This window comes from Arachis hypogaea, chromosome 2 (genome assembly GCF_003086295.3).
Source record: "Arachis hypogaea cultivar Tifrunner chromosome 2, arahy.Tifrunner.gnm2.J5K5, whole genome shotgun sequence".
Taxonomy (NCBI): Eukaryota; Viridiplantae; Streptophyta; class Magnoliopsida; order Fabales; family Fabaceae; genus Arachis; species Arachis hypogaea.
The window spans coordinates 95,484,524-95,500,357 of record NC_092037.1 but is presented as its reverse complement, the minus strand read 5'-3'; the positions used below and the strand labels follow the sequence as shown (position 1 = coordinate 95,500,357).

At 27.8% G+C, this 15,834-nt stretch overlaps 2 protein-coding genes across 2 annotated transcripts; one reads left to right on the top strand and one right to left on the bottom strand.

Moving 5' to 3' along the window:
- Positions 1 to 3,245: 3,245 nt before the first annotated feature.
- LOC112720244 (uncharacterized) lies at positions 3,246 to 4,680 on the top strand. The gene is made up of 2 exons (XM_025771116.3): positions 3,246 to 3,402; positions 3,727 to 4,680. Exons 1-2 carry the CDS (start codon positions 3,346 to 3,348, stop codon positions 4,333 to 4,335), a joined length of 666 nt encoding a protein of 221 aa, XP_025626901.1. The 5' UTR covers positions 3,246 to 3,345; the 3' UTR covers positions 4,336 to 4,680.
- Positions 4,681 to 7,403: 2,723 nt separating this feature from the next.
- LOC112720239 (uncharacterized) lies at positions 7,404 to 8,999 on the bottom strand. Its single transcript, XM_025771106.2, has 2 exons — positions 8,813 to 8,999; positions 7,404 to 8,412 (listed from the first exon to the last, which is right to left on the bottom strand). Exons 1-2 carry the CDS (start codon positions 8,870 to 8,872, stop codon positions 7,756 to 7,758), a joined length of 717 nt encoding a protein of 238 aa, XP_025626891.1. The 5' UTR covers positions 8,873 to 8,999; the 3' UTR covers positions 7,404 to 7,755.
- Between the last annotated feature and the right edge of the window lie 6,835 nt (positions 9,000 to 15,834).

The following is a 15,834-nucleotide window of genomic DNA, read 5'->3' as shown; positions in this document are numbered from 1 at the left end:
ATCTAAAAGATCCACATGGTGGATGAATAGGTCCACATATATCACATTGAATCCTTTCTAGGAATTCAAGGGACTCAATCTAATCTTTACTGGTGATGGCCTTAAAATTAACTTCCTTGAGAACATACAGCACAACAAAATTCACTAGATTTAAGAATCTTCTGGTTCTTTAGTGAATGTCCATGAGAGTTTTCAATAATTCTCCTCATCATGGTTGTTTCCGGATGACCCAATCGGTCGTGCCAAGTTATGAATTCATTTGAGCTAGTAAACTTCTGGTTTACAGTGGCATGTGATTCAATTGCACTAATCTTGGTATAATATAATCCACATGAAAGTGGAGAAAACTTTTCTAATATAACCCTTTTATTTGAATCATGAGTTGTGATACATAAGTACTCATGATTTTCCTCATTCATAGTCTCAATATGATATCTATTTCGGCGAATATCTTTAAAACTCAACAAGTTTCTTCGAGACTTGGTAGACAACAGTGCATTATTTATTATGAATTTTGTTCCTCCAGAAAATAAAATTATACCTCTTCCGGAGCCTTCTATCACATTGCCTGAGCCAATAATAGTATTAACATATTCTTCTTTTGGCACAAGATGGGCAAAATATATAGTACTTTTAAGAATAGTGTGCGAACTTGCACTATCCGCAAGGAAAATATCTTCAAGATATGTCCTTGCCATTTTTCTTCAAAGACAAATGATAATAATAATAAAATGAGTAGAAGTACATGCACAGTAAAATTATTCACATGAATACTTAACAAACATATACACGTATCAAATTATTCCATTATTGATCAAATAGCCAAAATTTTCTTCAGAATCCTTAAAGAAATTAGATACATCATAATAAGTGGTGGAATTTTCATCATTTGAAATAAAATTTGTTTCCTTTTCTTTTTCATCCCTTTTCAAGGATGCTTGATAAAGATCAATTAGGAGCCTTGGGGTACGACAGGTACGTGACCAATGGCCTTTTCCACCACAACGAAAGCATTTATCCTCAATTGATATACTTTGCCCATTGTTTCGTCTTTCTTTATCCCACTTCTGGTGAGATCCTTTGTGAACATAATTCCTTTTCCTTCCATAATTTTTCTTGTTATCAAAATCTTGCTATTTACATCTTTTGGGGTTATAATTTGTCGCATTTGCTTCAGAAAATGGGGCGGCGCTAGCTGGGCGCGCTTCATGATTTCTTAAGAGCAACTCATTGTTGCGCTCAGCAACAAGAAATCAAGAAATTAGCTCAAAATATTTTTTAAATCCTTTTTCTCGATTGCTAATGCAGGAGCACATTCGAGGTATGGAAGGTTGAGAAAGTTTTCTTTAACATATCGGGCTTAAGGAAGTATTTGATGATTGTACCTTTCTTCAAGGTCTTTCCACAGATCTGCAAGATCTTTTAATGTGGGATATTCATTTTTCAATCATACATCAAGATGACGGCGAAGAAAAATTATGGCTTTGGCTTTATCCTTCTGAGATATATTATTTTCAGTCTCAATAGTATCTCCAAGATCCATTGAGTCAAGATGGATTTCAGTATCTATATCCATGATAAATAATTATTTCTAAATATATCAAGAGTATTAAATTCAAGATGAGAGAGTTTCAATATAATAAAAATTTGTTACCTGGAGTCTTCCTAAAATTTGATCAGAATCTCGTGTTGATAACGTGTTGTAAAATAAATAAATAAGAAAGATGTAATAATATAAAATAAGAAAGATGTAATAATATAAAATAATGTAATATAATTAGATAGTTTTAATAACAATATTCACAATGATTACTATCTTAATATAATAAGTATGATTAATATATCTGCTAATATTATATATTGTAGTATAAGAGAAAAGATAAAAATAATTTTATACGTAGAGAGAAGATTTTGTATTTGTATTGTGTATATTTTCTTGTGTCAGATCATACTTTTAGAGGCATATATGGATTTGCTTTTCAAACTACATTTATTGTGATTCATTCTAAAGACTTATTCCTCTCAACATAGAAAATGGGTTACCCATAAATAAACATTCATTCTTATCCTATCCTAGTCACAATACCCCTATAATCTTACATTAAATATGAATCATACTATCTTTTACTCATATTAAAGAAACTAACGACTTTAAAGTTGTTCAAATTAAACACTTTAAATGAGAGCAAAGATCATGGTTATGAGATCCGGATTGAATCAAACGGTTCAATTGGTTAATTAAAAATTGGTTATCAAGCTGATTTAGTTCAAATAAAGATTGACAAGAATTAGTTAAAAAATCAGAAAAATTAGTAACAAAAATTAATTAATAATTAGTTAAATTAGTATATTTTTAATGGTTAATTAATTTAAAATAATTGAATATAAAAATTATTTTTTTAAAAAAATATATATTAAAATATATTTTATTATATTTGATTTAATTTCAGTTAATTTTTTTATTGAATTTTTAAATTTTAATTTTTTTTCAATTTAACTACTATCTAGTTCAGTTTTTAGAACCTTGGTAAAAGATACAGATGTTAAGCTATCAATTCATAAACTTGCATCCACTATGCCATTACTCAAAGTAGTTGATCAATTAAAAATTTAATCCAATAATGCAACGGTTACAAAATTGCAGTCTAGTATAGGAAAAATTTAGAACAAGCATAACCTATACTATTTATTTGGAATAAAAATGAAAAATCCCTCTATATTCGTTATTTTCTCGTTTCTTCACATACATGCCATCTATTCAATACGTGACACCTGGAAAAACAATGACACCTACCACAATTTTCAATTTTCTCGACATTTTCAAATTGTTGATGTGTCAAATTATAAGTTAAGGATAGAGCCATAGAAGAGTAGATAAGAAAAAAGACACTACAACCATACAGAGTAGTTAGCCAAAAAATGGAAATTAAATTCCATGCCCATAACATTTGCATGCCCTTTCAGTGTACCTATGTGTTAGTGCATTGGGGACAAAATATACCATATAATTAAATATTCATATGTAATTATGTACTATATAATTATTTAGTTCCTAGCGGGACTTTCAACATAATTTGTGCCATTTTGGACGGTAAGATTCAGAGAATCTAACACTTGCAGCCTCCCTCAGTTGCTTCCAATCTCAATAATCTAATTTTAATTTAAGATAACGTGGAGCCAAACATAAGCTATGGTTTTTTTCAACACACTTATTTGTGTGTATATATATAATAATGCTAATGGCTCAAGAACTTGAACCAGTTGTTTAATTTTCTCATCAAAGATATATTGTTTCAAATCTCAAACCAAATCTGTGATTTCACTGAAAACATATCAACAAGCATAATGTCTGGCTGGTCAGCTGAAAATGCCAAGAGAGCTTATCTTCAAGCACTCAAAATGGTAAGCAAAATAGCATTTATATTATGCCAATCATATTTCAAAATTTCATTACCTGGGCTATTAGCCTTAAGTTAATCATTGGATTAAGTCTTATATATATTTATTTTGTTTTTGTTAGAAACAAGAGACTAAGTCGAAGAAAGTGTTTTGTGTATTATTCAGGCTGATGAAAAGTACAATATATAAGGGATATATATAAGTACTAGAAGAATCAAAGTAATAAAAGTATAAAATCTTACAATTAATATACAGATATGCTATATAAATACAAACGATACTAACTTATCTAAATTGATTCTAATGCTAACATGTTTCATTGTGTAGGCCAAAAGGGGCAAAGAACCTGATGTATCTGAGTTCATATCTGCATTGGCAGCAGGGAAGAATGCAACATTCATGGTGGCAGTTTGCGCCGGCACGGCCGGCTCCACCACGCTAGCACTGGCTGCGGCCGCCCATCAAACAGGCGGCCGAGTGGTGTGCATTTGTCCCGGCTCGAATGAGCAACAGGGATCAAGAAAAGCTCTAGGAGTTTATGGAGACTCTGTTGAGTTTGTTGTGGGAGATGCAAGAACCCTTTTGTTAGGTGAATACAAAGGCTCTGATTTTGTGCTTATAGATTGTGACATCACAAATGCAAGAGAAGCTTTTATGGCTGCATTCAAAGGGGCAAAGAAAGATGGTGCAATTGTTGTTGGATACAATGTGAGGCATAGAGCTTCAAAATGGAGACAAATGAAGGGTTCTTTTTTGCCTATTGGAGAAGGGTTGCTTGTTACAAAAGTAGATTCAAATAGTATAGTTAAGAGTCATGATGAGAAGGTTGAACAAAGAAGGAAGAGCCATTGGATTGTTCAAGTTGATAAGTGCACTGGGGAGGAACATATTTTTAGAGTTACCTCTCCTAACAGAAAATTACAGATTGAAGTTTGAGGATTCAATCTTAACACATAATGCAAAGATGCTAAATGAGTAGAGATAGAGTGAAAATCTGTCCACATATTTTCTCATCTTTGTATTTGTATTTTTTTTTTCTTTAAATAAGTTTGTGTCTTTTAATATTTATGATTAGTTGATTTAGAATTGTAAAGTAGAAAAAGAGCTTCTTGCTCTTAAATTGCATCTTATTTGTATTAGATCGAGTGTAAGTAGATATGTAATTATTTGGCTTGTTAATTTTTATGTCACAGGCCAAAAAAGTCATGAATAATGTTACAAAAGAAAAAAAAAATTCAAGTGTTTATTATATAAATAAATTATCCATTAGAAATTGTGATATATTTTCTGTCTTTTATAAGAAAAATGAAGCTTCCTTAGCTCTATCCAATTTTTTTTCCTTACTTTTATCAATTTACTATTATACCCTTTAATTCAATTTTCATTAACATCTGGTTTGCGGATTTTCAGGAGAAGCTTTATTTTTATTTTTTAACTTTAGAATCTCATCATAATGTTATTGCTAATGTTGCTTCCTGGAAGCTGCTTAAATATTATTAATTAATCCCTATTTGGAAGTATATTAAGAAACCCAATGTTTTCAACTTGTATAAAGAATCATGCTACACCTAAGTTTATTAATTGAAGATGGCGACCCTTAATCCATCAAGTCAAAACTATAAGGTATACTCTGCAGAACTCTGATCAATAGAATCTTATTGTTGAATAATTTTAATGTACTTCTTCTGAACTAATAAATCCACTATTTTTGCAATTATTATATTAGTAGTTGCTTTGTCCTCTAACAGATTTCAAGGACTAATGATTTTTTTTTTTTGGCCCAGGGGAGGGGGAGGAGAATCAATTCTTAAAAAAAATGATAATGTTCTATATTAATGTAGGACAAAATAAGGGTTGCATAGTTTTATTATTGTTGTTTTATGTTATAATGTCAGAGAAATTATATTTGTATTATTCTTTAGTATATCACTCGTGTAAGTTTTTTCTATTATATATAAGATTTTGTTGGGCCTGCTACACATACAAGTAAAAAGGCCGTACAAGTTTTACAAGTTATCAGCTCAAACTTCATTAACACGCGCATTAACTCATTTTGAATGGAGCGTAACTACACGCGCCCCACTCAAACGGTTCCTCTTCGTTTTCTTCTTCTTCTTCGTCTTCGTTTTCGTCTTCTTCTTTTTCCTCTTTTTCTTCCTCTTCCTCTTCCTCTTCCTCTTCTTCGTTTTTTTTTCGATTTTCATGGTTTCTGAAATTCTTCTTCTTCTTCTTGCTGCACGTTCTTCTTCCTCTTACTCTTCTTCTTCTCCTTTTCTTTCGTTTCTGCACGTTCTTCTTCCTCGTTTTCCTCTTCTTCTTCTTCTTCTTCATTTACGTCTTTTCTCTCTGTTTTCTCTTTTTTTTCGATTTTTCATGGTAAAATCGTTTTTGAAGAAGAAAAAGCAGCAGAAGATGAAGAGGAGAAAGAGAAAGAGTTCTGAATTATGCATAAGATGTACTTCAACGAATTTTGGGTGTATTTTTTTAAATCCTTTGGGTGTATTTTCTGTAACCCTTTGGGTGTATTCCTATAATCGTTTGGGTGAATTCTTGTAACCGTTTGGGTGTATTTTCTGTAATCCTTTGGGTGCATTTTTGTAATCATTTGGGTGTATTTGAGTGATATCAGACTGATATCTATGGGTATATCTGATTCATATCTATGGGTGTATCTTACTGATATTTATGGGTGTATTTTTCATTTCAGAAAAAATGGCAAGCATTACAGAAATACACCCAAACGATTACATAAAATACACCCAAGAGATTACAAAAATACACCCAAACGATTACATAAAATACACCCAAGAGATTACAGAAATATACCCAAACGGTTACAGGAATTCACCCAAACGATTATAGAAATACACCCAAAAGATTACAGAAAATACACCCAAAGGATTTAAGAAATACACCCAAAATCATGCATAATTCAGAACTCTTTCTCTTTCTCCTCCTCATCTTCTGCTACTTTTTCTTCTTCAAAAACGATTTCAGAGCTTGATGTCAAAAAATAATAGAAATCGAGAATAACGAAAAAAGAAAACAGAGAGAAAAGCACGTAAATGAAGAAGGAGAAAGAGAATGCAAGAAACAAAAGAAAAGAAAAAGAAGAAGATGAAGAGGAAGAAGAACGTGCAGCAAGAAGAAGAAGAAGGTGCAATGAAAACGTGCCGTAACAGTATGTGAAGGAACTAACGTCAACGACGAAGAACAAACCAATGAGAAAGGAGGAGAAAAGAACGATCGAAAAAGAAGGAGAAGAAGAAGGGATGTAGCGCGTGTAAGGAACGTAGCACTTGCAGCGAATTTTGGGGATTAGAGTTTAATTGGCTTGTAATACTTACAAGCCCTAATCGCTTGTACACAGAATTTTTTCCGATTTTTTTTAACTTTTTATCCATCATTTTAATACACATACATAAGATATACACAAATCTTGATGCATATAAATTTTTCGTCCAAATGTTCCTCCTCAAGGTGATTTGAATTGAGATTTCTACTTAAAATCTAATGCAACAGAATAAACAGAGTAAATATATAAATCTAATAAAAAATTATATTAAATTTTGAAAATGATAATAAATTTAGTATTGGGTACAAAAATGTAAGAGTTTAAAATCTCAGCACACAAATTATATAAAAACATGGTATTTTTTTTCTTATTCACAAACTCAATAGTAGGAAATAAATTATATTCAAAATATATATAAATAAATAGGGTAGTGGTGAAATAATTTTTAAAACACCCTCTTGTTTATTATTAATAAAAAAAACCCAAGAAGGACTTGGTCATAAAATGAAATAGTTTATTTTTTTGGGTGTTATTAGAGCACATAATCCACGAGTGTGACACTGGATCATTTCATTAGTTATTATTAGCCATCGCCACCATAACCCTTCAATTAAGAAATAATAGACCGCAAATATGCTGAATATATCAATTTGTCAATACAAACACTAAAGTAAAAACATACTATTTCAACAAAGTCAAGCTTCTGAAATATTACAATAATCCGAAAGAAAAAACAACTGTATATATATATATACATCACTGCAGGATGATGATTACATGCATTAAACTAAACAAAAGTGCAAAACCAATTAACCAAAACTCTCCAAAAAAAAGAAATACTTGTATAATTTACATCCCTTTCTACAAAACTAGCCACCATCTGAATTGGCACCACCAAACCCAGTCAGAAACTTGATCCTCTAATTGTAATTCATCAAAAATACTACTGCATAGTTCATATAATATATGATGATATATGTTTAATTTACAAATTTATTTATTTGTTTCCAACCTTGTTAACATACATATATCCATGATCAATAGTTTAATAATAATAATAATCACTCTCTGAAAAGGTGTTCCTCCCCTGATTGTTGATCTATGTGCCTGATCCATCGGCTAGGACCCTTTCTACCACTTGATGCACCGCCGTCGCGGCTGCTGCTGCTGCCGCCGCCAGCACCAGCACCACCACTTTTGCTGCCTATGTAAGCAATATCCAAACCCTTGCCAACAGGCAAGAACACGGATCTAACGACACGTGTCCCCTTTTCAAGAACAACGTTCCATCTAAACCGTGAAAGATTGTTCCAATTATTACTCATTTGCCATGCATTCTTGCATGCCAAAACTGCACCTCTATTGCTAACCCTAGCAACCCTAAGAACCCTAGCAAAGTCCCTTTGCTTGCAATCCACCACCAGAAAGTCCAATCCCACCAGTCCACCTATCGCCGCCTCCGCCGACCCGGCGATTACCACCTCCGGAGGCGGCACCACCCCCATCTCCGCCATTGATTGTGTGTACTTTAGCTTTGAAATTTCGTCCGGGACTATGCACACGTGCCTTGCACCGGTGTTGCGAGCCGCAACTGCTAGGCCTACGCTTGTGGCTATGGGGCCGCCGTGGCACCACGATTCCACGATGAATTTCGCGTTCCAACCGGCCGCCATGGCTGATAGGAGCTCAGCTACCCCAGATTCCTTCAATTTCTCACACTGCAAATTATTACAGCAACAAATAAATTAACATCATTTCATAAAAAGATTCGATACAAAGAAAAGGAGTATAAAGAAATTAGAAAAAGAAAAGCACAAAACGTTCGTTACTCACCATTATATATTATATGGTTTTAAATTATTTATATAACTACTGTTTGACCTAATTAAATCAACTGATTCGAATTTCAATTTATAATAAACTATGCATGCTTAGCCTATTATTATGTCTTGTACGAATTTTGGTTCAAAAGAGGATAAGAATAAGAACGAAATCATGATATCAAAGGGGGGAAAATGAAAACAGTATCAAAGAAAGAAAAGAAAAAAAGAAAGAAAGAAAGAAAGAAGGTTTTTTATACAGAGAAGGATGGTTTTTGATTGAGATTTATGGAGTTACCGATTTAACAGTGTCTATGTAAGCTTTAGAAGCAGTTTCTGGAGACCAAACAAGCTTCATGATGGTGTTCGTTTCTTCTCTGAATCTTTTTCTCTTTTTCTTCGTTTTTGAGTGTGTCAAGTTTGAATAATTGGTGGGAGGTACACATTTGAAGTACGGGGAGGAAAGAGTTGGGTTTATGTGTTGATGAATGAATTTATATATATCATCATGAGAGAGAGGTTTGTTAAATTGTTAACTCAGTAAGAGTTGACAATTTGCATACAAAGAAAATAACATATTTAATTTAGATGTACATACATCATCATTATTATCATTATCCAATCACCTATCTAGCTACTAAATATTACTAATTAATTTACATCTGTCTATAACTTTCTCTTATTTTTATTTTTTAACTTACTGGTGATTCTTAGAAAAATAATAATTTAAAATTATTTTATTTAATTTAACATATATAATTTTATATATAATATTTAAAATTATATATTTATTATATGTAATGTAATATTATGTATTTATTTAATTTTAAAAGAAATTAATAAATAAAATATATATATAATTTAACTCATTTTAAATATATTTTTTATATTCTAACATATATTTTATTTTAATAACTGATTTTAATAATTAAGTTTAAGGGTTAAGTATAATTTTACTTTTTAAGGTGTATATGTTAAAAAAAAATTTATCTCTAACTTTTATTTTTATATAAAATCGTCTCTAAGATTTAACTTAATTTTAAAATTATCCCCAAAAAAATTCATATAACATTATTTACAATATTCTATAATTTGATGCCAAAATTATTTACTTGTTTTAGTAATATGTAATATATTTACGAAAAAATATAGAATACTAATATATTATTTATCAATTTATTATTAATAATAATTAATTATTATATTTTAAATATATGTATAAAAAATACATTTAAAAGATATATTTATAAAGATATTTTTATTAAATTTAATCATAAAAATATATTTTTATTAGATATATCCATAAAAGTATTTTCATTAAATACCCCCTATAAATAAAAGTTAGTAAAAGTTGATAAAATTTTTGTTGATAACATAACGGGACTAATCAGACACACCCATATTATTATTAGCCTGTGCGTATAAATCCAAAAACAAACTTTCTTTTAAAACAAGTCCCATCAAATTTTGGTTTGTCCCATAGAAAGAAAGTTCTTTGGATCGGATTTTAAGATTTTCTTAAATAATGTAGGTTTAGATATAAGTTTGTTCCATTAATGTGTTGATTTGGCATTGTGGCCTAAGGAAAATTTCTCTCCGTACGTAGACGTGATTAGAAATAAATCATGACATGTATTAAAAGGAAGTAAAATTATTTCTATAAATCAAAATCATCACGTCTTGCTGGTTGGTATACCGTATAAGTATCTTCTTCTGTATAAAATTTGTACTAATACATAAAGATAATATACAAAATTAAATAAAATAACAAATATGTTTACATGTTTCTTTTATGATGTGGTGCATTGTTATTAATTTTCTCATAGATTTATTTTTCCAAAAAAAAATTACATATATGAGCTGAGTGCTGTTTCAATGGAAATTTAAACATAAAAATATATTAAAATTAATATATTATAAATTGTCTTTTAAAATAATATAATTTATATATTATGAAATTATTTTTTTAAAAATTTAGACTGATATAAAAAGACACATAAATAATTATATATCTAACACATTTATTTAAGAATAAAAATTCAGGTGCACAGTCAATTTTACGTAAAGTTGACTGTTAAAAGCTGTTGAATGACTAAATTTTTATCCAACAATTCTCAATTATTAATTTTACATAAAGTTAACTGAATTTGAATTTTCACTATTTAAATAATAATTTTTTGAATTTGCTTAAATTTTTTGTTTAAACTTTTTTTTATTAATATCATATCACTAAACTATTTCTCTCTTAAAAATTTAAGTTGATAAGTGGATACACATGAATACTTATGTCTATAACATTATTCATATATTTAAATATTGTATTGTGGAATCTAATAATAATAGTGCCTGCTCTATTTTCTTGTTTCATAAAAAAATAAAATAATAAAAAATAGTCATCCATAAATTAATATAATTATAAATTTAATTTTGATACACTATTAATATAAATATAAAATATTTTTATATATATATTTAATTATATAATATTATATCAATAAAAATAATTATTTTTATATTGATCACATAAGTAATTATTTAGAAAATAAATATAATTATATGATTATATAAAATATTTTATATTATCAATGCATCAAAATTAAACTCATATAATTATATCTAATAAACGAATTGTAAAATAAAAACTTCACATTCTATCATTTGTATTAATGATATTATGATGATATGGTTATTATTGAGTGAAATGAAATAATATGAATAACTTATTCGCAAAAATTAATAATCATATCACGTATACTTTGGTAATGAGTTATCTCAATTTCAGACTTTACATTATTTTATTCTAATATTGTTAATTATACGTACGCTTCATTACTTAATTATTATATATGTTGATCGAATCAACCCTTTTAAGCCCCTATTTTCCATGTTCATTACTTACTTACTTACAAATACCGTACTTGACGTATTTGTTACTAGTTGGTATTTTTTAACACAAAACAAACAGCTCGACATACGTACAATTTTAATAAGAAACTGCCCTTTTAATAATTTCTTAATTGGTATATATATAATATTGTTGCCATGCATTCCAGTTTGCTTTCAATAATAAACTACATTATTCTCAGTAGATAACTATGAGATTTTAAGAGGTTGACTGTTATCTTCATATGACATAAGCAAAATCTATATACACAAATTTATCTCATCATCATTGGGCATACAATTATTTATTTTAAAGTCCATATATAAGAACCAACGTAATGCTAGACTGCTAGTTAATTAATTGGTTCAATATCTTTTCTTGAAATAAAATTATTTGACTTTTGTACTACTCGTAACGAACCTAACATTATTTTGGAAGAACCAGCATCCTTTATAAAATCTAACTATTAGGGTGTGTTTGTTTACAAAAAACAGAATACTGAGACAAAAATATTAAGATATACGATCATGTTTGACAAAAGAGATACGAACAGAAACAATGTATTCAGAGATATTGAATTAGTGTATTTTGTATCCATCCTGACAGGAAGAACACAGAGACATTAATAAGAGACACAACTTATTTTTTATTTTTTCTTTTATTATTCTTGTTAATTTTTCATAATAATATTTTTTATTATTATATTTTTCATCTCAAATTTTTTTAATAAAAAAAATGAGAATAAATTGGATTTTCATAATTTGTTTTAGTTTATCACCAAACAGAATACAAAAACACAAAATTTTGTGTCTCTGTCCATCAGTGTCTTGTCTTGTCCTATTCTCAGTGTCTTGTCCTGTCCTGTTCTCGAAAACAAACGCAGCCTTATTATTGGCGTGGGTAGGACTGGAAGTGATCAGCCGAATCGAGCTAGATTAAGTTTAAGTTTGACTCACGGTTCGACTCATTAACAATCAAGAATAGTTCAAGCTTCGTTCAACGAAAGCTTACAAGTTAAGTCGAGCTCATGAGTTGGCTCAAATAATAGAAACATAATTTATAATTCTACATCAATAAATTATAACTTATATATATTAAAAAATATTAAAAAAATAAATTTAATATATTGTGTATCTATTAATTATAATTTTTTATTTATATCCTATATCAAAATTATATATAAAAAATGACTATAAAATTTTAAACAATTAAGAACATTAATATATATGTAAAATTATATATTACTATTTTATATGTATATATATTAAATTATTAATACGCATATTTTATATGCATTTAATCTATACTTTAATATTATATATATAATTGAGTCAGCTCACGAGCTAATGAGCTGAGTTTATCCAAACTCAAATTCGGTTCATTTAATTTATGAGCTCAAATTCAAGCTCAACCTTGATTCACCAGCTCATCATGAGTTCAACTTATCAAATTATTAATGAGTCGAGCTCGAACTAACTTATGATCTGACTTGCATCACTTCCAGCTCTAGATGTGGGTCAGTGAGAGATTTAGAGCTTCAAGAAGGTGGCAACTCTAACTTAAAATTCACTACAAATATATATGAAATAAGGCAATTTTTTATTCAATCCTCTATAAATTAAATGGTAAGTTATTCTTCATTATGACATATCTTATTATTATTAAATAAAATTAAATAAATTGACTTATCATGGTTAATTTTTATTCTAACCTAAATTTTGTTAATGTAACTAATTAATCATGATGTAATTTTTTTATAAATAATAAAAATTATTAAAAAAGTTTAATTTTATAATTTTTTATTTTTTTCAAATGATATATTTATTAATAAATTTCAATCATAAAATAAAAAAAATTTCAAAAGACAAAAAGAATAAATAAATAAAAATTCAAGAAGCACAAAAAAATTAAAATTCTCTCAGTTTTCATTGCATTGAAAGCCAAGTATTTAAAAAAATTTATTGTTTTAAAATATTTTCAACAGATCTAGTTTCATTGTTAAGAGGAATGGAAAAGATATTTGAAAGAATGAAAAAAGTAAAAAAGAATTATTAAAAAAGTGTTTTGAGAATTTTAAATTGTGACTTTTCGATTTTTTTTGAGAATTTTTATTTTGTGGTTGAAATTAATTAATAGATGTATGATTTGGAAAAAAAAGTTATAAAATAGAACTTTTCTAGTGATTTTTATAATTTGTAGAAAAGTTATCCCATAGTTAATTAATTAGATTAACGAAATTTAGGTTAAATTAAGAGTTTAACTATGATAAATTAATCTATTTCATCTAATAATAATAATAAATATGTCATAAAAAATAATTTATCTTTTATTTTAAAAAAATTTGGATAGAATTTACCATGGAATAATCAAAGCTAATATTAAAAGAGAGATCTATATTAGTTACAATTCAATGAATTTGAAATATGAATACAAAAAGTTTAAAAGTCCATAAAAGTTTCTAATGATATGTTCATATTAATTAAGATTAGCAATTTGTTGTGTATGTAAGAAAATTTGACGAAGAATTGCTAGCAACGTGATATATGCGCAGTCCTCGTTAGTTTATATATGTACTTATCATTATCGAAGTCAACAAGAAGCAAACATTATAAGGTAGGAACAAATAAACTAAAATGTGATTAACGATAACATGACTAATAGGTTCCTAATTTAATTTATCTTTTCTTAAAATAATCATATATACCATTATTGATTCCATCATATGTTGTTTTTCCTTTGGTACAGTGATTCCAACATGTTCCATTAAGTCAAAAGTGATTGTCTCTCACTTATTTATTTATTAATTTACTATTATTATATTATTTTCTCTATAGGATTGTCGTCACCACAAGCTACTTGCTGCTAATAATGACTTAATCTTAGCTTGGACAAACCGATAACATTTCATAAACACAAAAGTAAAATAAAAACATGATAATTAAAAGCGATGTTTTGTTTTTGACGGCAGAAAATAATGTGCTGCGTGCCATGATTGTCTTAGATATTAGAAAGTCAAATCCTTTTGGCATTCGGGTGACAATATATACATTAATATATATTACTATAAATTTACATAAATTTTTATGAGAAAAAATAGTTGTACAAAAATAACTATACTTTTTTAGTCCATTTGGTTGTATTTGATTTTTATTTTGTTATTTATTTTTAGTTTCTTATCACATGGCGTTTTATAATTCTTAATCAATCATTAAACTAATTCTTAATCTTTGAATAAGATCTAATTTATTCAATTAATTATTTGATACATTTAATCTTTATTCATGTATTTTGTTATTTTTTAATCTTTATTCATTTATCCAATATTACAATTTATCTTCTAAAAAATATATTATTAATGTAAGCACAACTGTACTCATTTGTTTTGGATTATGCTAAAATTAATTAATTAATTCATTTATCTTAAATTTAATTTTTTTAATACCAATTGAATTAATACACATGTGTGCTTATCATCCTTACATGTAGTGATCAGTGTTGAGTATCTTAATTATACAACTATATATATATATATATATATATATATATATATATATATATATATATATATATATATATATATGTTTTAACTAATTATTATTTTAATTTTAATGTCACCAACTAGTTTTTTTAGCACAATATTGTAATCAGTGTTTCTCTTAACTTGCAAATAATTTAGGACGAGATGCTTTTACATTGGTGAATAATTCTATGGGATATTTATGGATTGGTGTTTAATTTTTGTCTAATCTTTTTTATAATAAAATTTAAATTTTTAAAAATGATTTATTTTATATTTTTAAATTAAATATTATTTTTTAACCTCTTTTGACAATTTAAACACCACATTTTAAGTACCATATATAACAATCACTTTCTATATACTATTGAGGGAACAAGTTCATGTCTTCCATTCTCTCTTTCAAAGCATGAGTTGAGTTCGTTGAACTTAGTGTTTGTCTAAATTGAAACGCCAAAGTTTTACAATGATGGTCTATTTTCTGTTTGGTAAAGAAAAAAAAAAAAACCCACAATTTCAATGAGTTGGTATAGAGATCAGAAAGTTTGATAATGGTACAAATTAAAATAAATCTTGTTGATAAATCCTTGTTTTAGTAACAAATTGCACTAATAAACCTTATATTGGGTTCACTTTGATTGAAATTTTGATATTATTATTAAGCCAATAAAGGTTGGCTCACCAAGTCATGATGGTCAGCTAATGTATTATCACCATTATTTGATTATCAATAAAGTTTTTGTTGGTTTGACCTAAATTTTAAATTAAAATTTGTTACTGATAGATTTTTATTTTAGAAGATTTGAAGATAATTTGATAGAGAAGTTAACGTTGAAAAAATATATTGATTAAATTCAATGTTATAATTAAAATTGTTGTCGATTAAGATATGATAATTAAATTTTATGAAAAAATCTAG

Excerpts from the sequence above, each read along its gene's own strand:
- LOC112720244 (XM_025771116.3), top strand. The coding sequence starts at position 3,346 with ATGTCTGGCTGGTCAGCTGAAAATGCCAAGAGAGCTTATCTTCAAGCA. Across the intron at positions 3,403-3,726 it reads ATCTTCAAGCACTCAAAATG|GCCAAAAGGGGCAAAGAACC; the intron begins GTAAGCAAAATA and ends TTCATTGTGTAG.
- LOC112720239 (XM_025771106.2), bottom strand. The coding sequence starts at position 8,872 with ATGAAGCTTGTTTGGTCTCCAGAAACTGCTTCTAAAGCTTACATAGAC. Across the intron at positions 8,413-8,812 it reads ACATAGACACTGTTAAATCG|TGTGAGAAATTGAAGGAATC; the intron begins GTAACTCCATAA and ends AATAATTTGCAG.